This window comes from Pleurodeles waltl, chromosome 5, assembly GCF_031143425.1.
Source record: "Pleurodeles waltl isolate 20211129_DDA chromosome 5, aPleWal1.hap1.20221129, whole genome shotgun sequence".
NCBI lineage: Eukaryota > Metazoa > Chordata > Amphibia > Caudata > Salamandridae > Pleurodeles > Pleurodeles waltl.
Window position 1 is genome coordinate 1,418,863,600 of NC_090444.1, and position 22,389 is coordinate 1,418,885,988.

General features: G+C 42.6%; 1 protein-coding gene across 9 annotated transcripts in view; it reads right to left on the reverse strand.

Annotated features, from left to right (window-relative positions):
• Positions 1-614: 614 nt before the first annotated feature.
• RIMS1 (regulating synaptic membrane exocytosis 1) overlaps positions 615-22,389 on the reverse strand; it is a 2,255,956-nt gene continuing 2,234,181 nt past the window's right edge. For all 9 annotated transcript variants that reach the window (XM_069235695.1, XM_069235694.1, XM_069235701.1 and 6 more), the window contains one exon: positions 615-1,104. In XM_069235695.1, coding sequence (XP_069091796.1) covers positions 886-1,104 — 219 coding nt within the window. In that variant the 3' untranslated portion in view covers positions 615-885. The remainder of the gene's footprint in view (positions 1,105-22,389) is intronic.

The following is a 22,389-nucleotide window of genomic DNA, read 5'->3' on the forward strand; positions in this document are numbered from 1 at the left end:
TAAAAAACATAATTATGATCTTAGGAAGAAAACTAAATATTTTAACTGTCAAAATTAAGACATAAGATGCTTGTATCAGTCCTCACCATTGGTTGTAGATAGATGTCTTCAAAACTCTTCCATGCAAAACATCATAAAACATAAAAATCATTATTTATAATGCAATCATATATGCTTTAATTTTTACAAAGAAAAGGTGGCTCTGTGATAAATCCTTTTTCTTTTTTTAAATATTTATACATTTTTTTAGAAATATTGTTTATTAATATTCATTCATTCTTAGTGGCTGTTTTTCACATGTAAGACTTCAGAGAACCAGAACGCAGTGACAATATTTAACCTTGTTGGCATTTATTCTTTGTCTGGCTGTAGAACACTTGACGAATGCTCACAGGGATTTGGGATCAGCCCTTAGAAATCCTAACAGAAGAAGAGCTGAATCTCTGTAAGCACCGCCATGAGGACTTGTACAAAACTGGCACAAAAAAATAAAATATTTTAACAAAAACAAGTGGAGGGACGAGTACAGACAAAAAATATTGAAACACCATTAAAGATAATACTGCTTAAGAGCTCTGTAAAAATGTAAAAAAACATCTTTATCAGAGCAATGGTTTCCAGTTAGATTTTTTTTATTTAAAATAACCTCGTCTGAGCATCAGTGACGGTTGCCAGAAACCAGCGATTTTGATGCCCTGCCTTGTTCAGCCAATATAAGCTTGTTTCCAATTTTGCAGATCTACTTGTGAAACGTTAATACAGGTAAAATAACAAGTGATTGTCTTAGTTCAACAATGCTTTTTTGTTCATGGAAACTTCTGGTTCTCGCCCTCATTTTGGGCGACAGCAATGCAGTTTACATATCTTCCACACTCTCCTGGTTCACTATGACCTGATTGAAGGAGGCCCTATTGAACTTTCAAGAGATGACTGGGAAGCCCGTCGAGTGAGGGGTGTCAAGGTTGGATCCACCAACGATGAAGGTGGAAATAACTTATACCATCCTATTACCACACTAGATAGATCAAGTTCCTCCAAAAGTATCTGTGCAACCCCCATGAAGGATTTGTGGTCCATTCGGCCATAGTCTCCCCAAACGATCACCTGTTAAAGAATGAAAATTAAAGTGAATATACATATATGTCTATGTAAATATTTGTATATTTACAGTAAAATAAAGATTAAAGCAATATTTGAAACTAATCAATACAATGCATACAGTCTGTTTAACCACCAACTCCTTCCATCATGCATGAACCATCAGTCCACCCATCAATTAATTGATTTAGACACCATTCCAAACACCCACCCATCAACATACATTCCATCCAACAAGCGATTGATGCCCCATCCATCCCTTTTCTCTTTCACACAAGCAAAATCACACACACAGACACATACGCACACCCACACACACACATGCACCGCATATGTTCCATGGATCAACAGGACAGTTATATGTTGTTACTGGACATACAGTCCTACTCGGAGGGTACTTTTCCATTACCCTCTTTTCTGACAGTTCTACTATGCCAGATAGATAAAGAGCAATTAGCGTTATTAACATTATTCTTATTGTCTCTCTCTAGGTGTAAGGAGGCAACTTGAAGAAAAACTCCTTGAAAGTGCAGTATACTGTCCTTTTCTGCTGTGGCAGAAGTCTTTCATGCATAAAACTATCAGACCTTCTAATAGCACTATTTAGTCTACCCTGATCCTTGCAATATTGGTGACAGTAGTGAAAGCTGCATTGTGATAAGAATAGTTTCTTTATAACCAAAAAGGCGCTTTATCTTACTCTTTTGTTCTTCATACTCGCTACTGTGTTTATGCCATGCCACTGAAAGTAGGAGGCCTTACTTACCAAAGGTCCTACGGCAGATCACCTACTTCTAGAACTGTAAGGTCTTAAACGTTTTCGCAATACAAAGTTTACTGCACCCAATTGTTATTTACTGGCCTGCTTCATAAAACCTTTTTCTCAAGTGGGTAAGACTTACTCCTGGATTTTCGGGCGTAAGCGACTACCACTCAGTTAAATTCTTTGTGATTTAGACTCCCAGGACATAGATGTTGACAAAAAAATTAAGGGTTAAGAGAATTACCCTTAGAACGTGCACTTAACATAGACTGAAGTTTCTGCAATCTGGAAAATAATAAAAACTAGGGAGCTGATACTTTAGATAAAGCCATGAGTGATACAGTTAATTTAGAATGTAACTGATTTGTAGAAGCAGAAAATGGTGACATTTTTCACACAACCTGAGATGTTCTCATTTGATCCCACTTCAAAAATTACCATTGTGCTGTTCACATATTGGGACGAAAGTTTATTTAAAACAAAAAAACAATATATACTCCATCAACAAACATAAGTTAAGAGGTGAATTTTATGTCGGTTCATGGAAAAACAACAGGCCAGAACGAGCTACAGAAGCACAGGCTGAACACAGTGTTTTCGTCTGTCTACCGACAAATAGGATGGTGTGAACACAGAGCCCTATAGTTCCAAGTTTTGGGTACCAATCTAGCACACTGAGACACGAATGTGGTTGCTATCTTGAGTCAGTGCCTCCACTATGCGGCCAGCCACTGCTCCTGAGTACTGCTCGCGCTGTACTTGAGTCTCACTACAGCTACCGTTTTATCTGTCCGTTTTTGACTGGATCTGGACTCACGTCTGATGGGTGGGTGCTCTGCTGGGCAAGCATTCCAATCTGGTCCCGAACTATACGTGTGTTCTGGTCCTTCACAGTCTACCTCTTGTCCATTCCTCTAGACAAATAGACTTTGTGATGAGTCATCTTTGTCACGTTTCTGCATTTCCTTATTTCAGCACACTACAAAGTGGTACTGCCCTAGTCCGAGAGCCTCTATGGGAAATATACCTTATGTCCCAAGAGACTATGGGGGTTATTCTAACTTTGGAGGAGGTGTTAATCCGTCCCAAAAGTGACGGAAAAGTGACGGATTTACCACCAGCCGTATTACGAGTCCATTATATCCTATGGAACTCGTAATACGGCTGGTGGTATATCCGTCACTTTACCGTCACTTTTGGGACGGATTAACACTCCTCCAAAGTTAGAATAACCCCCTATGATTGTTTCCGTATGGAGAGCCAGGCGGTGCTTCTATGAGAATGGTTTTCCAGTCTTTGTAAAATGAGCAGCAGAACGTGATTGTTCAGGTCCCTACCTGAAAGTTCATCTGGCCCATCATCATGCTTCTCTAGCCATAGATCAGCAACTGGGGTATGAGATCAGCAATACTGGACAACTTGGGGGGGCCTTCCAAATGCATGATGTGCTTTGATGACACATGTTTTCATAAGGTGACACTTTTGTAGACGTTTATGTGCATTAATACATGTGTGCATTATTAACAATATGCAGAATAGTGAAAGTTACTTACCTTTGGTAACCCCTTATCCGATAGAGACAATATCTAGGTAGGTGGCATCTGCCGGCTCTATGCGGCAATGTTGGCATGTCGGCCGGAAGTGACGTTCGCTTCACCTATATAGGCATCACCTTGGCGCGCTGACATCAGTTACTTTTCACGACTTTCCATGCCAGAAGCATGGGGCCAGGAAGAGCCCTGTCATTGGTGTGTCCAAACTAGGGCCTTGAAAGGGATTATCCCTGACCCTAGAAATCTGTCTACAGAACAGACTGGTTGGGTGGGTCAGAAAGGAATCTACAGCTAGATGTTGTCTCAATCAGATAAGACAATACCGAAGGTAAGTAACTTGTTCATCTGATTGAGACTTCCAGCTGCAGACTCCTTACCTTTTAATAGATACCTAAGCAATACCAGTACCGGTGCTGGGCCTGTGGACATATTTAAACTAGGAAGTCCTGCAGGATCGAATGGGTGAAATGCTTGTCCTACAGACCTGACTGTCCAGGCAGTAGGGTTTAGTAAATGTGTGCCAGGATGCCCACGTTGCTGCTTGGCAGATGGGGAAGTGGTCACAGCCTTAGTTCTGGTGGAATGAGGCTGCTTTTTTGCCAGCATGTAGCAGATGTTGATGCAGAGAATGACTGATTGACAGATGGACCGTTTCTGCACCACCCAACCCTTCTCCTCTCCAACGTACCCCACAAAGAGTTGGTTGTTCACCCGGAACTCTTTCGTTCGCTCAAGACAGAAAGACAATGCTCTTTTTGGCTCCAGGCGGTGGAGTCTCTCCTCTTCCTTAGAGGGATGTGGAGGAGCGTAAAAGGTGGGCAAGGTGACAGATTGGTCCACATGAAATGATGTTACCACTTTTGGACCCACTGAGGCATATTAAAAGGAGAAGGGGCAAACATCTGTACATGAATAAAGAGGGTTGGTCAGGCAACCGCAAGAAGGAAGCTAGAGCAGAAAGAGAACCCTTCAGAGTGCCCAAAGCAGAGCCTCCTGGGAAAGGGTAAGGCTTAAAAGCAAAACTAGTGAAAGGGAAGCAGAAAGTGCATCAATAGCCTTTTCTGTAAAATACAATACAAATCGCTTCAACTGGCAGGCGTTTACCGTTTTGGGGAGGGACGCCTGGCTGCCAGAATAACAGTGAAGACTTTGTGAGGAAGGTTTAAAGCTCTCGACTCCCGCTTAAAGGCAGAGAGATGACAGGTTTGGATGGAGGGCCATCCCCTCCTGCTGCAACAGAAGATCCTCCCAAAGGGCTAGCCTGATCGGAGGATGGACAGTCATGTCCAGTACCTGGGGACACCAGACTCTCTATGTCCAGTCGGAGCCACAAAGATAACTTTAGCCTAGTTGTTCCGGATCTTCTTGAGAACTCTAGGAAGAAGTGGTATGGGCGGAAAGGCCTAAAGGAGGCCTGAGCTCCACTGAAGACAAAAAGAGACTCAGAGCAAGAGCCGCCTTAGAAACTCCAGTGCACAAAATTGTTGTGCATTCTCAGCGGAGGCGAACAGATCTCACCAAGGCTCTCCCCACTGCTGAAAGAGACCTTGCGCCACCTCTGGGGGATGACACCACTTGTGATCTGCTAGGCATTGACAGAGTTCTTCTGCTCTGCCATTAAGGGAACCTGCCAGATGTTGAACCAGCCATGCCGAGATGCAGAGCCTCGTGACAGAGGGTTCGCGACCCCACCCTGTCCTGTATGTTTTAGTACCATATGGCAGTGGGGTTGTGCGTGAACACCTGCACTAGCAGGTGTCACTAGTAGGATGCAGGAGGCCATGAGGCCCAGCAGCCTCAGAGTCAGTCTCATTGGAACCCAGGATAGGGGCTGAAACATCAGTATCACAGCCTGAACATCCTGGACTCGCAGCTTGGGAGGACAAGCCTCAAACTGCCTTCTGTCCGTAACAGTTCAGATGAAAGGAAGCGCCTGAGAGGGAGTCAGGTGTGACTTCGGCATGTTTATAGTGAACCCCAGTGAATGGAGGAAGTTCACCATATTCTGGAGGTGGGAGATGACAGCCTAGAGCGAGCTCACATTCCAGCAGCCAGTGGTCTAGATAAGGGACGACTGACACCCATGATCTGCACAGATGAGCTACGACTACCACCATCATGTGTTGAAAACTCAAGGGGCACCAGTAAGGCCGAAAGGGAGCATGATAAACTGAAAGTGCTCATGGCCTATAGTGAACCACACGTAACGTTTGTGGACAATCAGGATGGGGATGTGAAAACAGGCATTCTGCAAGTCCATCGCTGCCATCCAGTCTTCTGTCTCTAGGGCAGACAAGACCTCAGCCGATGTGCGCATCTTCAATTTTTCCCTTCTGAGGAAGAAGTTGAGGGTTCAGAGATCTAGGATAGGGAGAAGACCCTTGTCCTTTTTAGGAACCAGAAATTAGCAGCAGTAGCAACCATAGCCTATTTCTGTCACTGGAGCCCTCTCGATGGCTCCCTTGGCCAAGAGAGCCCTGACTTTCTCACGGAGGAAGGACAAATGATCCTCTGTCAGCAGGTCGTAAGATAGAGGTATCGAGGGAGGGATGGTCGAAGGGGAGGGAGTAGCCCCTCCGAACAATCCCTAGAACCCACCTTTACCATGTCATGGACTGCCAGTAATGGAGGTGATGGCGGATCCTGCCACCTACTGGATGCCCATGATCTAAAAGGGCAAGGTTAGGAAGTTTTGCAGGCTGCAGCTCCCATGGGTGGTGGCTGGAGCAGACCGCTGGCTACTCAACCCACAGGATCGAGAAGAACCACATCCTCATCATGCAGAGGCTGGGAAGCTTGTGCAGGCCGGTGGCTGGGATAGGGTTGGTGCGGTTGAAAGACCCCTTTGTAACCACCAAAGGTGAGAAAGATAGACTGGGGATGACACTGGGCAGCTGAGAACCCACGAGTCCTTAAAGCGCTCCAGCACCTTGTCTCTGAAGAGACGATTGCCATCAAAGGGCATGTCCATGAAGGAAGACTGGACATCCTCTGAAAAGTCGAATATTCTCAGCCAGACACCACCACTGCTGAAGTTGCTCTGCACAGCGAGTTGGTCAGGCTCAAACCACAAGAGTACAGTGAACTTAGCTGCGTCTCTTCTGTCTTTGACTGCCTGGGAGAGAATGGCCTGGGCCTCCTCTGGGACCTGTGGCATCACTTGTGGAACTGTGTCCAACAGTGTGTGGGGATAGCGGCCCAGTAAGCATGTGGTGTTGACTGACCGCAATGTAAAACTGGTTGAAAAAGACGTTCTTACCAAAGCTATCCAGCCTCTTGGAATCCCTGTCCGGGAGCAGCTGGGAACGTGCCACTGGAAGTAGAAGTTTGGACCACCAAGTTCTCAGGTGTAGGGTGTTTGGTGAAGAAGCTTGGGTCCCCTGAGATGGGGTGGTGATGCAAGCAATCGTCCTATTCACAGGAGAACTCTGTGGGGCTTGGACCAAGATCCCAGAAGGACATTGGTGAGGGCTTCATTAAAAGAGTGCAAGAGTTCAGATGAGGAAATCCTGGTTGCAGCACCTCTGTCAAGATGTTGATCTTGACTGCCACTGAGGGCAACTTGAAGTCCAGGACCTCAGCTGCCCTCTTCACCTCCATAACATAGGTAGCTCCCTCCTCCATAGCTATGGTAGGGGAAGAAAGCATGCCAGTATCTAAAGACATGGAAAGTCCACTGGCATCAGTGTATATCTTGTTCTTCAGTCTGCTATTCTAAAGGGTCCAGCAACTGCTCCCATTGTGAACGGAGGCTTAGCCCTTTAGAATACGGATGAGGCACCAACCCCCGACACAAGGGTCCTGTCAGTGGCAGAATCGATGTTGGTCGACAAGGCTCCGGCTCCGTGTTGGATTCGAGATCACAATGGGGCTGGTTCAGGTAGGTCGCAGTGGCATGACCGGTGCCGGTCAGATCCATGGTGGCCCATCAGAGCCAGGGTTGGAGCAGAAGCATGAAACCAGATGGGGCCCCCTATGACCCTGTGGGACCAAGAGCCGCTCCAGAGGGGTCAAACCACTTTAAAATAAGGTGCGTGGCATCGTAAAATTCTTTAATTTTGGCTCCGAAGAACCATGCTTCGAATGCCAATGCTCCTTCTTCATGTTGGCCGATGGACGAGGAGAAATTGAAACAGGCTTTGACTTCTTGTGTTTTTTTGTGCTTCTTATCTGAGTGTCCTGTCACCTTTGAATGGGGAGAAGAGGACTTGGGACTTTGGGAGTGATGCCAGGACCTTTCTGTCAACTGGGACTGAGCCCTCCAAGGATTTACACGGTGAGGAGTTTCCTGCCAGGCAGCTAGCAGGCTTCATATTCATGGAGTGGGATAAGTGTTTAGGTGGTAAGGCTGTATGATGCTTTTTATTTCAATGTTATGATTTATTGAAATTGTAAATCTTTTGCTCAAATCATGATGAATCTGCAATTTCAATGTAAGTCTAGATTTCCTATATAAACCCTCAAATCTGGGGGTAAGCCATGACACTGATGAGACCTTTCTGATGCTACCAGAGATGCTGCCCGGTTACTTACTGATTTTGCTGTTCATTCGGGACATAGACTATTTTTTATTTTGCCTATTATTCTGTATTACCTATTAAAGACTGCCTTCAAGGCAATGAGTTTATGCCTCTGTGCTTTCAATTCCTGTATTTTCCTTGTAAGAAACCCCTACTGAAGCAAAAACCACAATCTTTGTCAGGGTGAAGCCACAAGCAAACCCAAATAAACTTGTGCTAAGCCCCCTGGTTGACGCAACGGAGTCTAGCTTAACATAGAGGTAATGTGTGAACTATTTGTGCAAACTTCAAACAGTAACACAGTGAAAAAACAGCACAAAAGGATCCCACAGCGATTTAGAAAAATAGAATATTTTTTTATAAATAAAATGAGACCAAAACGACAAAAACTTCAGTAGAACCGAAGATATGCAGCTTTAAAGATTTCAGTAGAAATAGCACAAAAAAGCACAAAGCGGCAACTGTAGATATCTGGCCCCGATGGACCAGGTCAAAGTCTCAAGTTCAGGCTGACTACAATGAAGTTCAGGCCAGCTACAGGTACCCAGTTAGGCCCACTTAACCAAGCACATTAAGGGCCTCATTACGACTTTGGCGGTCCTTTTCCAGGACCGCCAAAGCCGCTGCAGCCAACAGACTGCCAGTGAAGGGGGTCTTTTCCCCGCCATATTAGGAATCCTGGGAGGACTTCTGCCCATTTCTGGGCGGAAGTCCAACTCCAAAGTGGCAAATGCATTGCCAGCACCGACACGGCAGCACGATTCCGCCTGAAGTATTACGAGCTGTTATATGGCGTGGCAAAGTCCTGCTGGCGTGGTGGTGCTGGCGATGCAAGACTGCCAGGACCCATCCCCTCCCTTGACGGATAAGGTAAGTGGGTGTCTGCAAGGGGGTGGGTCTGTGTGGGTGGGTGCATGTCTGCGGAGGGAGGGAGGGGTGGTGAATCTGTGCATGTGTGCAAATGAATGTGAATGTGTGTCTGCGTGTATGTGCGCGTGTATGGGCGTGTCTGTGCATGTTTGCGAGTGAATAGGGGTGTCTGTGTGCATGTTTCAAGTGAGTGGGGGTGTCTGTGTGCATGTTTGCGAGTGAGTGGGGGTGTCTGTGTGGATGTATTTGTATGCTGAGGAGTGTGTATGTGAATGTATGTGTGCATGAAGGGGTGGGGGGTGTTTGTGAGTGTGTAGACAGTTGGAAGTGCGTGCATGTGTGGGGACATGTGTGCATGTGTGTGCTGGCGACAGGTATGGAGATTCCTGTCGCTGAGTGCGCGACTGCCAGGGTTTTCGTGGCGGGGTGACCACCAAGGAAAGCCTGGCGGTCTGTATCCTTGTAATCCAGCCGGCAGGCTGAGGCCTGCCGCAGGGTTGGAGGTGCTAACTGTCGGCCGTGGCAGTGCAACCGCACCTGTGGGCCAGGCAGCGTTCTGGAGGCTTTGCGTCTGCCAAGCCTCACAACTCATGATGTGGAATGCCTTACCACCGGGCCTGCGGCAATGAGGCCCTAAATCTTGGTTTGTGGAGCACTGCGAGGTCCTGCGGCAAGGATGCATTGCTCAGCAGAGGTTGAGACTCGGTTCCAAACAGCTGCAGAGATATGATGTGAGGCCCTGAATAATCGTTGAGGATCCCATCAACAAGGGCTTGCAATACAAAATCCTGTTTCAGGCATGTGTCACACTGCGTTGGTTCCGGGGAGCTGTGGAGCAGAGATGCAAGAAGCTGCATTGTCGCCAGAGCTGCCGTCAACAAGAGAATTGCAATCCAAGGGCCTGCATTGGGAAAGCTTTGTACAGGAGGCTGTCCCGATAAGGGCTGTGAGGTACATGCAAAATCCTTTGCATTGGGAGAACCTTCTCAACAGAGGTGATGTATCGGTCACAAGCCGAATGCATTGAACTGCAAAGGTGATGCTCCGGTCCTGCTTGAGATGCACTGTGAAGGAGATGCATGGATCCACAAATGGGCTAGAAGAGCACTTTCGGGCCCACTTACAAGGGTCCAAGACTGGGGTGAAACCATTAGAAGGGTAGGACTCACAGATGGTAGAGTCCAGTGTCTGAGTTCAAGGTTGTTGGAGCCATCTGCCCATGATGGTCTAGTCAAGAGGCCAGATGACTAGCCCTTTGATTCACTCTGTGGTACTGGGTTCCACAGATGCAGATCCAGTCCTTCTCACCAAGGGAAGAGGGCAGCAGGTCAGCACAGCATGGCAGCAGTTCCTTCAGAGTAGCAGTCCAGCAGAGTGGCAGTCATTTCAGAAGCACATCATTCGTTCTTCCCGGCAGAGTATCCGCAGGTCTCCAGAAATTTACTTAAGAGGTGGTGGCTGAGGTCCAATATTTAAACCTGGTTCCCTTCCTCTGGAAGGGTCGAGAAGCTTCTAGAATTTCTGTTTGAAGTGCACATGGTCTCTGCTTTCCCTGCCCTGTCTCCAGAGTAACTAAAGGGTGTGTGCAGCCCTTTGTGTGGGGGCAGGAGACAGCCTTTTCAAGTGCAAGTAAGGCTTTGCCCAGCTCTACCTTCCGATCCGGCCAGTAATGGCCAATCCAGGCAAACCTAAGCTTTCTATTGTGAGTGGCTGTCTAGGCAGTGATACATAGCCCATCTGTCAGCTAAGCCCAGTCATGTGACCCACGGACAGGCTACAGGCACTACACGGCTAAGGCAGGAAAATGCCAAGTTTCTGAAAGTGGTATTTTCAAAGTGTAATAAAACCTAACTTTACCCTAAGAGTGGATTTTTCATTACAGTTCCAAAGACACCAAACATAAGCAGGTAACATTCTCCCATTTGGAAATCATCACTTATTAAATGTAATAAAGTAACTCCAATGTTAGTCTATGGGAGAGGCAGGCCTTGCAGTTTTGAAAAACAAATTTAAGAGTTTTTCACCACCAGGACATGGAAAACTTACAAGTACATGCCCAATATTTTAAATACACTTCTCCCTGCCCTCTAGGCTACCCAGGGCCTACCCTAGGGGTGACATATATGTATTAAAAGGGAGATTTGAATCTGGAAAAATGTTTATTTTGCCAGGTTGAAATGGCAGTTTAAAAATGCACACAGGCTGCAATGGCAGACCTGAGACATGTTTAAAGGGCTTCTTCAGTGTGTGGCAAAATCAGTGCTGCAAGCCCAATAGTAGCATTTTATTTACAGGTCCTGGGTACATGTACTATCCACTTTACTAGGGACATACAAGTTCAACTCAACATGCCAACTGGGGATAAGCCAATATTACCACATTTTAAGGACTGAGCACTTGCACTTTAGAACTGATTAGCAGTGGTAAAGTGTGGAGAGTACTAAGCCAGCAAAATAAAGGGAGGAAGGCCAAAGGTTTGGGGGGGACTGCCCTGAGACTGACAAGTCTAAGAGTCTCATGCATTATTGTAATAAACATTTCTATAAATGTAAAAAATGTGGATTCATCTTCACATTGGGGGAAGGAACGGGGCTCACAGAGGTTTCAAGTAGTAAAGTGGAAATAAACTTTCCAGAGTCTTCTGACAACAATTAAAAGCATCTCTAATTAATGCAATATCACAGTCAAAACATAAAAGTGAGACCTGGAATTTATTGAGTAACAACATATGGGATGTGATGTTTCTTTTAAAAAATATATATATATTTTAGATTTTGCATGTGTACAGTGAAATAAGGAAATGTGACACAAAGGGAAAAAAATAGAACAGCAGCACACAACTCGCTGCGTATCCTAACTACTCCCAGCATCTGTAGAGTAAACAGAATCTAGTAAATAATAAGAGGCACATACAATAACGAATACCAGGTCAGCGAACATACATATACTGGACCTCATAAAAACACACCTGAAATCCAAATCTCCAGGAAAGAACATGTGCAGTTGAGGATCAATACGCCAACTTCCTCAAAGCTGTAGTCTAGATCAGATCTGACAGTGCTTGCTCCATGGTTATGAAATTACTCCAACACCAAGATCCATGTTGCAACGTCATCCAATACCTTGTCATCAGTTCTAGAGAGCCTAATGTGCTGCTCCTCAGCCACCAGCCACTTCCAGACATCCCTGACCCACATGCTTCATTCCCAGCAAGTACCTCCCGGGTAATACGCCAATTTGGAGTCTCATGGCCACCTCAATTCCTGGGACTACTTACCCGCATGCCCCAACTTCCCTGCAACCCCATGCCATGTGTAGGAAGGTGGTGCCATCCTTCCCACATCTCAGGCATTTAGGCTGAGGATTGAGGTAGATCCTACTGAGTACATAAGGGTTTACATGCATCCGGTGAAGAGAACTGAAATGAATAAGCTTAAATCTATTGTTGCAGGAAACCATTAGAATGAGCACACATGTCAGGCTCCCGATCTGTATCAGTTAGGGAGTCCCCCAGGTCTAGTTCCCATGCTCTCTTCTAGCTAGAAGACAGCTTCCCCTTTGCCAAAGCTTCATAAACATGTCTGCATTTACAGTATAAATGGGATGGAGAACCCATATTCGGAGTCTCCACTCAAATGGTGCTCTACAAATCAATTTTGGGGCCACCTCCTCCCCTATAGCAGCCGTTGGTTGGATAAATTCCTGGAGAGGGCAGAGGGTGACCTTTGCTCTTTAAAAAATTTTCTTTGTCAGAGGCCCTGGTGTACTTTCCTCTGAAATATCTTCCACATTTTATTAATTTGTTAGCCAACACAATCGCTCCATACTTTATGCAGTACGCACATTTCACTGTGCTTGGGGACTTCTATTTTCATAATGGTGACCCAGAATGAAAAATTGCATCACAATTAGTGGATACTTTACAAGATTTTATCCTAACAGAAAAGGTTATTGGTCCCACACATAACGGTGACCAAACACTGGATCTTATGTTTACTAATGTTTCTTCACTAATTGCGGAAAATCCTTCTCCGCTGGTTGGACTTTTCACTAGTCCTATTCCAAAAGGCTATATTAGATTTTCAGCAGGAGGAGGCCAGGCACACTAATGTTACTCTCCCTTGGAATTGTATAATAGAAATACCTGTAGAACAACTCTGCTCACACATTGCCATTTATCCATCAGAGGGAATTTACAAAGCAGTTGACTCTTTCAACTTGGCCTTGACTCAAGATCTAAATGTGTTAGCCCCTACAAAAAAGGGTTTCAAAAAAGAAAATCACCTTCAGCAGTTTGGTTTTCAAAATCGCTTCAACTCAAAAAATTGAAATGTAAACAGCTGGAGCAATCATGGAGACGTGAATACAGTTGTGGAGATACATTAATTTATAAAATAGTGTCAAAAAGTTTTCAAAAACTATTACAAAAACAAAGGCAGAGTTTTTACACTAAACAAATTGCAGACGTGGAAAATTCTTCTAGAGCTATTTTTCAGATTGTGAAAAATGATTTAAAGCCAAAAGCAACTAAACAAGAGATCATCGCATCTTAAGATCTATTGGATAATCTCTCTTTGTTTTTCCATGAAAAGATGGAAAACATTTACTATTATTTAAATGGAAGGCGAAACGTTCAAATATTTTGACTTTATGAACCCACCAAGAGTCACATTGGTGCTCGACTAATTGCATTCAAACAAATATCTCTTGAAGACTTAGAACAGATCATGTTAAAACTTAAGTCAGACTCCCCCAGCGACGAATGTCCTCCCTACATCTTCAGTTGGGAAACATTCTCATTTAACACCTTGCTCAATGTATTGCTTAAACTTAGTCAAGCAAAATTCCCAATTGTGTGGAAAAATACTAATATTTGGCCACTGTTCAAAAAAGGCAAAAAGGCAAATGTTGATCCATCACTCCTGAGTAATTAAAGACCCAATTCATTGCTTCCTGCAATGGGAAAAATGTTAGAAACTCTGGTGAACACTCAAATTAGCAGGTACATATAAATTAATGATATTATTCATGTGTCCAAATCTTTTTATCAGGCAGAGTTCAGTACCAAATCAGCACTTACTGAGGTTACAGAATACATCAAGAATAATCAAGATTTAAACAAAAACATTGTTTGTTTTCCTCAATTTATCAGTGTTTGACACGGTGTCCCACGATATCCTACTGAAAAGATTGGGGAGAATGGGCATTGTGTAAAAAACCTGGAAGTGGATAAAATCTTTTTTATTAAACAGGCAACAAGTGATGTCTCTACCACCATACACTTCTTGTTTCAGAGAAATAAGATGTGGAGTCCTACAGGGATCAACCCTTAGTCCCACCTTGTTATATTGCTTCTTATGCAGATGTCACCCAGTTGATACTAGCATTCCAACAGCTAGACCAGGGGTCTCCAATCTATTCTGTAGTGAGAGCTACATCTGCTCAATGAACATCATTGTGAGATACTGAAGGCTAAGCAACTCGCACATTGTTGGCAGACAACTGCATGCCCAGCTTCATTGACTTTAAGCCTAATGTCCATACAGCCAGATACTATGGTTCAAACAAAATACTTTGACTTGGGGCACTATGGCAGGGCTACAAAGTATCAGTGTGAATGTGTTTTTTGGGGATGTATGAACATATGTGTCTATCAATGGGACATGTGTATGGGAGACTGAGAGCCTGTATTGAATATACTTGTGGTACAGGACATACATTTCACCATATGTGGCACTAATGTATGTATAACACACACATGCAACCGTTTTTTAAATGGGAGAAATTTAAAGTGCAGAAAAATGTTCTGCAAAAATGTTCATAATATGAAATATTTTTTGCACTTTAAATTTCTCCCACTTAAAATACTGGCTGTATTTTTCAGTTATAAATATGGCACCATGTCTACCAACCACTGGGAGCAGGATGCCTTCTGTGTGTAAAGACGACACTTTGAAACAGGAGAAAATTAAACTGAAGCGTAAACTTTATGGTTTATATGGATTCCATAAAACTCATTCAAATTTTCTCCCTTTTCCAAGTGTCCCATTTACAAACAGAAGGCATCTTGCTCCCAGCCACCTGAAGACATGGTGTAATAATTCTAACAGAAAAATACAGCCATTTACTTAAATGGGAGAAAATTAAAGTCAAGAAACATGGTACATAACACACGAGGATGTAATTGACTTAACTGAAAGTGGAGAAAAAAATTAAGACCTAATGATTTATATAAATATTTTTCTGCACTTTAAAAGACTTCCATTTAAAATATTGCTTTTTCTCAGATATAAATATGGCAAAACATCTACTGGAACTAAGAGCAAGAGGCCTGCAGTTTGTAAAAGGCATTCAGAAACATTTTCCTCTCATGCTATTGAGTAGACAAGGACATTTTTTTAAAGAGTTATATACCTCCGTGCTTCAATTCTTCACCTCTGTGTCCCAGCCTGAGTCATAAATCTGATTCAAGCATTATCAGGCCTTGCTATCTGCAGCATAATGTGAATAAACACAGCCTTCCCTTTACTTTAAAAGGAAACTGTGACTCTGTGCCTATTTACAAATGAACTCAAGACTGTGAGCTACTCTGAAGAGGTCTGCAAGCTACTGGTAGCTCACAATCGACTGGCTGGAGACACCAGAGCTCGACACTACCACATTTGCTACCTGCTGGCTTTCAGCAGTAGCTAATAGGATGGGTTTTAGCTGACTACAGTTGACATCAGGCACATCAGAGATTTTAGTCTTTGGCAATGTATGTGAGGTGTTTCAGTAATCACAAAGGAAAGACTTTTGAATAAAATAAGTTTGTTACAAACGTTCTACCCCCAGCTCCACCTTCATCAGTGTCCAGGCTCCAGCTGTCTCAGCGTCATTCTATTTCCTCAACTCACAACATAGATAGAACCCCACATCATCACATTCCCAAGTTGCCAAAACAGCATAACATTCCCCAGTAACCAGGATATCTTCCTTCTATCCCAACAAATACTATACAAAACAGTATAATGCTATACAATAAAATATTACTTATACACTATAAAATCTTTAAATCTTTAAGACTCCTCCGATTGAGCTCACATCTTCTTTCTCACTCATGTTCAGTTTCTTCCACAATATTTTCATTCATTTTCTTGAGTAGTTCCTTCTGTTTTCACTGATTTACTGAAAATGTTAATAACTTTCATCTGTTTACTATACTTGAAATACAATTCATGTGTAACTTGAGCTTTAATCCTCACCATATCTCACACTTCAACATATACTGACTTAACAGCATTTCTCCGATCAATACTGCATTTCTTCTCTCCACACTTTACATCCGCTTATTTTCTATTCTTCATCTTCAGTACATTTCTCCACCCCTTTGCATTCTTGTAACCAAGATGGTGTCAAAACAGAATTAGCTCTCTTCCCTCTCAATAATTCAAAAGGAGTTCTACCTGTAGTTCTATGATGTGTTACCCTATACATTTCAGCCCATTTAATAGTTCCTTCTACCAGTCCTTCCCAGACCCTCTCATCAATTGTATGGTTTGTTTAATAGTACAAATCATTCTCTCAACAGTACCATTCATTTCAGGGTGGTAAAGAGCAGACGTTTTATGCTTTATACCTTGCTCTTTAAAAAACGTCCCCATTTCCCTTTACATAAATTGCACACTGTTGTCTGTCAATACAGAACCCAGTACCCCTCTCTTGGAAAAACGTCATACAAAAATTCCACAACATTCCTTGTACACACCTCATCGATCACTTTCACCTCCAGCCACTTGGAGAACAAATTCACCAATGCAATGATACATTTTCCATGCACTACCTCACTTAGGGGTCCTAAAATATCAAGTGCAATTTTATCCCATACTTTTACTGGACACTCTCTTATCCTCATGGGTTGTTCTCTAGTCTTACAAACCTTGTCACTCAGACAACACTCCATACATTCTCTAACCTTTCTTTCTGTCTCCTTGCCCATTGCTGGCTACCAATAAGTCAGACATAACCTTTCTTCACTCCTCGAAATGTCTTGATAACCTTCATGAGTCATGCTTATGAATTATTCTCTTAAAGACTCTGAAGGAATTTACCTTGTTCTTCTGAACATAATGCTTTCATCATTGGTACTCCAAAAAAGCTTATCATCTTCCTCTCACAACTTCTTCTTTCCTCAACCATTCTCCATTCTCAACATCACCCTCTGCAAAACCCTGTCAGTTTCTACTCCTTTCTTCCCTTTTTCCTAATCCACAATACCCTCATTCTCCACACAGACCTTTTCTTCTTCATCAACATCCACATCATCTTCTATATTACTTGTGTTCACCATCCATGATAAGCAATTATCCAGGACATTACTCTTTTCTGGTACATGTACAACTTGAAAATCATCATATTGAAGTGTCACTTTTCACTTTGCAGTCCTGCTAGAAATTGTATCCACCCCTTTTTTTGAAGGCCTCTTTTAATGGCTTATGAGCTGATCTTACTGTAAATTCCTTACCTCAAAGTTTTTTTGTTTTTTTTACTCCCAAAACACCAACAGTGCCCTCTCTTTCAATAACTGAAAACCTTGTTTCAGCTGGCATAAGGGCACATTAGACGAAGGTTTTAGTTCTCTCTACTCCCCGCTGAATCTGTAAAATGCTGCTTCTAAATGACTCATGCTAACATCAGTACAAAATATTTTTTCAGATTTAGGACAATAAATCTTTAAATAAGGAACACTTTGTATGTCTTCTTTTAATTAATCAAAATCTTCAGAACACTTCTTACTCTGCTTAAACTTCACATTTTTCTCAATAAACTCCTTAGAGTGACCATCTTCTTTGAAAATCCCTCCACAAGTCCTAAGATTGAAGCCAACTCTTCTTTGTTTTTAGGAACAGGCAATCCTCTGATGCCTTGTACTAACTCTTGTTTAGGTCTTAAACCCTCCTTAGTCAGTGTTTGTCCCACAAAAATCAAGTTGATCCCTTTCACTTTGAGAGTTAACTCTTTATCACACAACCTACTTAACACCTCTCTAATTCTTTCATCATGTTCCTCACATCTGTTCTCAAAAATGAAGATATTATCCTGATACACTTTTACATAAGTCGCCCAAGATGTTGTCCATTGCTCTCTGAAACACAGATGGCATGGACAACCAAAAGGCATCTGTAGTATGTTAAGTTGTAAGTCTTACTTTTATGTTCCTGTATGGAACCAATGTATGGAACCACCCTTCATTGTTGGCTGTATTCCGGTTCTAGAACTTCGGTCTTATTTCAGTTGGCTGTTGTTCCTAGAGCCAGACGCTGCTGCGTTGTCGTGGGTCTTCTCCTGAGACAGAATAAATCCTTTCCTTCACACCAACCAGTGTCTCTCTTTCCTCTCGTCGTGCACAGCCCCCATACCACAATTTGGTACCAGGAGTGGGGTTGGCAACTCGCTGCCGTGAGGAGGGACCCACAGACAGCCTTGTGATTCACATTTTCTTGATGACCGGAGCCTTGGGGGTTGATCTGCAAGATCTCCACACTGACTTCCCCGCAGTAAGCTTTGTTTTTTATTGGGCGTACGTTCATTTTTGTTGGTGGTGATGCGATGCGTGAACCCGGTACCAAGCGTTGCCTTGGTTACATGTGTAAACGCTATAAAGGCAGCCATTTTAGAGGCCTCCCAGCAATGTTGCCTTGGTTACCATTTGTCTACATTAATCAGCAGCCATTTTGAGAAGTTCACCAGCATCTTGCATCACGTGTTTCCTGTATTAAGTGTTGCCTTGATTACTGGCACAACGCGATCTGGCAGTTATTTATTTTATTTATATATTTATTTGTTTCTTCTTTCTTCAAACACCTGACTTATTTAATACCGCTTTGTTCTGTGTTGATGCACTTTGACTGGTCTTACATTTTAACTGTTTATTCAATATGGCAACCAATCAAGGCATCATTCAACCACCATCGTTTTTACAGAAGGCTGGGAAGCCTGATATTAAATGGTCTGAGTGGCTGCACATCTTCAAAAATGACCTCACAGCTATTGACGCAAATTATTTTTCTCCTCATTGGAAGATGGCTTTACTCTTCAATCATCTTGGTGTGGCTGGACAACGTGTTTTTGATAATTTACCTATGATTCCTTCCCCTGGAAGTGGTGATGCAGGGTGGAACACTTACATCGAAGGAAAAGAAAGAATGAGGAAGCAATTTTCTGATGACTCTAGCGTATTATTAGAACGGTTTAATTCTGCAATGTGTAAGCAGTCAAGTGATGAGACCGTTGAAGAGTTTGTAACTAATTTACGAGTCCTAGCATCTAAGTGTGAATTTGGATCTAATGTTGATATTTATATGCGTGATCAATTTGTTTTCTATTGTTTCCATAAGAAAATTCAGGAAAGACTTTTAGCTTGCCGCAATCCAACACTTCAGGAGGTTACTGATTTGGCTTAAGGAATGAAAAAGGTCTATAACTACTTCTAGGGTTCTAGCTAACCATAATGCTACCTTAGATTGTGTGGTTAATGATGGAACAGTTTGTACTGTGAGTAATAGACAAGCTAAACAAGATAGAACCTTTCGCGGTCAGGAAGGAAAACATTTACGGATGTGTTTCCATTGTGGTTCTAAAATGCATTTGGGGAACGATCCTTCGTGTCCTGTGAATGGAAAAAAATGCAACTTTTGTTGTAAAGTTGGCCATTTTCAAAGTGTGTTTAGCACAGAAGAATAGCAAGGGCTCTTCTAACAAAGTGAGGATCAGCAATGTGAATCTGACTGAGGACATTGCGCAATGTTCTGATCAGTTCTCTAATGTTTTGTTAACTGTTGATCCTCTCAATGAACCTTGTAGCAAACCTGAGAAGGTTATCAGAGGTGCCATATGCAATGTGATAATTCATGATAAGAACATTTCTGTTTTAGCCGACTCAGGGGCTCCCATCACCATTTTAGCTGATCATACTTTTTTCAAACTCTGGCAAGAAGCTATTAATTTTAAAATTCCAGATGTTAACCCTAAGGCATTTGGTGACCATGACATAGATCTTTTAGGTTATTTGTAGTCCAATTTGCAGTGTTTAGGAAGGTCCATTGTTACTAAAATGTATGTTGCAGTCAAAAGGCGCTGCATTGTAGGATGGAAGGATTTGGCCCGCCTAGGAATTATTCTTCGACCTGGCCATGATGTTCCTGTTATTTTGGGTGATATACTAGATCTTACTTTGGATGATCACATTGCAAATGTCACTATGTCTAATATTATTATGGATCGCATTGTCACTTCGTTTCCTGAAGTTTTTAAAAACCAAGTAGGTACTGTATGTGGTTTTGAACACTCTATTAAATTAAAGAGGAATGCGATGCCTGTCATGCACAAGGCTGGGCCAGTTCCGTTAAGCGTCAGAACAGATTTGAAAAGATTGTTACATAAATTGCAAGCTGAGGGCATAATGACGCCAACAGACTCATCTGAACCAGTCTCTCACATAGTCGTCACTAAAAAACTATATGTGGCTTTGAGGTCTGTTAATCAGAATATATCAGTGGATTGTCATCCTCTTTCACATATCCAAGAGATGATCACAAACCTTGGGCGTTCCAAATTTTTCTCGACTATTGACCTCCATTCTGCTTACCACCAAATTTTCTTGAGTGAAGACTCACAGAATTTAACCACTTTTGTAATTCCGTTTGGAGCTTTCGTTTGCATTTTGGACTTGCTTCTGCAGCAAGTGTCTTACCGCAAGTACAGCCTTTTCAAGATGATATTTTAATTCTCACAGAAATCCAGGTAGAGCACGTGGATGTCCTAGTTAAGGTCTTAAATTTTCTAAGAGACAAATGTATGACGGTTAAATCCAGTAAATGCAAACTGATGGTAACTGAAGTAGAATATTTGGGTCACATTATATCCGCGCAGGGTATTAAGCCTAAATTTAGCAATTTGGATCCAGTGAAAAATGCGAGCCCTCCCACTGATAAAGATGCTTTAAGATCATTTTGGGGCTCTGTGAGTATTATGCCAGGTTTGTTCCTAGTTATGCCATGGAGGTACAGACACTGAAATCTCTCCTTAAGAAGGGCATCAAATTTGAATGGACTGATGATTTAAACACTGTCTTTGGTAAAGAGAAAAATTTAGTTATTAATGCTCCAGCACTACACAAGCTTTTGATCCATCAGGAAAACTGTTTATTATGGTTGATGCCAGTCTGAAAGGGATAGGTGCTGTATTTGTTCAATGGGTTAATGGTCGCGAAAATACTGTAGCTTTAGCTCCTAGAACTTTGTCTGAGGCTGAATCTCACTATAGTACCATTGAGAAAGAAGGTTTGGCGTGTGTGTGGGCAGTTCAGAAGTTCAAAACGTATATATGGGGCACCACTTGTGATTTATATAAAGATCACAAACCACCTGTGGTTTTATTGAATAGCAATGGATTAGGAAAAGCGTCAGCACATTTGGTTCGTTTGTTGTCCAAACTACAAGAGTATAATCTGATCACAAAATACATTCAAGGTGGGAAGAATGTTCGTGCTGATTTCTTGTCCCGATTATCGTTGCCATGTGATCTTTCAAAGGATACAGATTCTGAACTAGAGTGTGTGGGTGGAACTTTGATGGATGTGTTGGCTGTGTCCAACAATCATATTACTGAACAGGACTGGTTGACATCTATGGTCAATGATGAGGTGTTATCCAGAGTCCTAGTATTTTTGAAGACGAAATGGGCACCTGAGAAAAAGTTATTGAGTGATCTAAGGTGCTTTGCGCAAGTAGCCAGAGAATTATCATGTGAAAATAATATCTGCTTAAGGGGCACTTAGGGACAAAATCATCAGTATTGCACATGAAGGTCATATGGGGATCTCAGTGACCACTAAGAAGTTAAAGTAGTTGAATTGGTGGCCGGGATTAGACAAACAGGTCGCAGGTTTCATAAATAAGTGTCCTGAATGTATTGTCTCAAACAAACACTGGAAAACTGTCACTAAACCATTATATCCTGTTCCCCTTCTAGAGAAACCTTGGGAAAAAATAGCTTTGGATTCCTCCTGACCCGTTCATCTTTTGCCGAGGGACCAGAGGTACTTGTTAGTTGTGATTGATTATTTTTCAAAGTGGATAAATTACTCTTTTGTACCTAGTGCCGATACTGATGTGGTGATTTCTTTTCTAAGCAAATTATTCATACTAGAAGGGCCAACTAATACCATGTCACTGACAATGGTACACATTTTGTTTCAAAGAAAGTCTGTGATTACTTGAGTCTGCACGATATCAAACATCTAAAGATAGCGTTACACAGTCCATCTTCAAATGGTTTGGTGAAAAGGGTTAATCGTATTTTCAAAGATGGAATTCAGACTGCTTTAACTTCTAACTCTGATGTTGCGGAATTTTTACAGGAGAAAGTGTGGGCGTATTTAACCACATATCATTCTCCTACTGGAATCACTCCTTTTAGGTTACTCAGGAGAAGAGATACCAGAACTAAACTTACACCAAGATGGATTCTTGACCTTGTACAGGGGAAATGTACTTCAGCAACTTTAGAGGACTACTCTTCTTTAAGAAATAGAATTGCTAGTAAA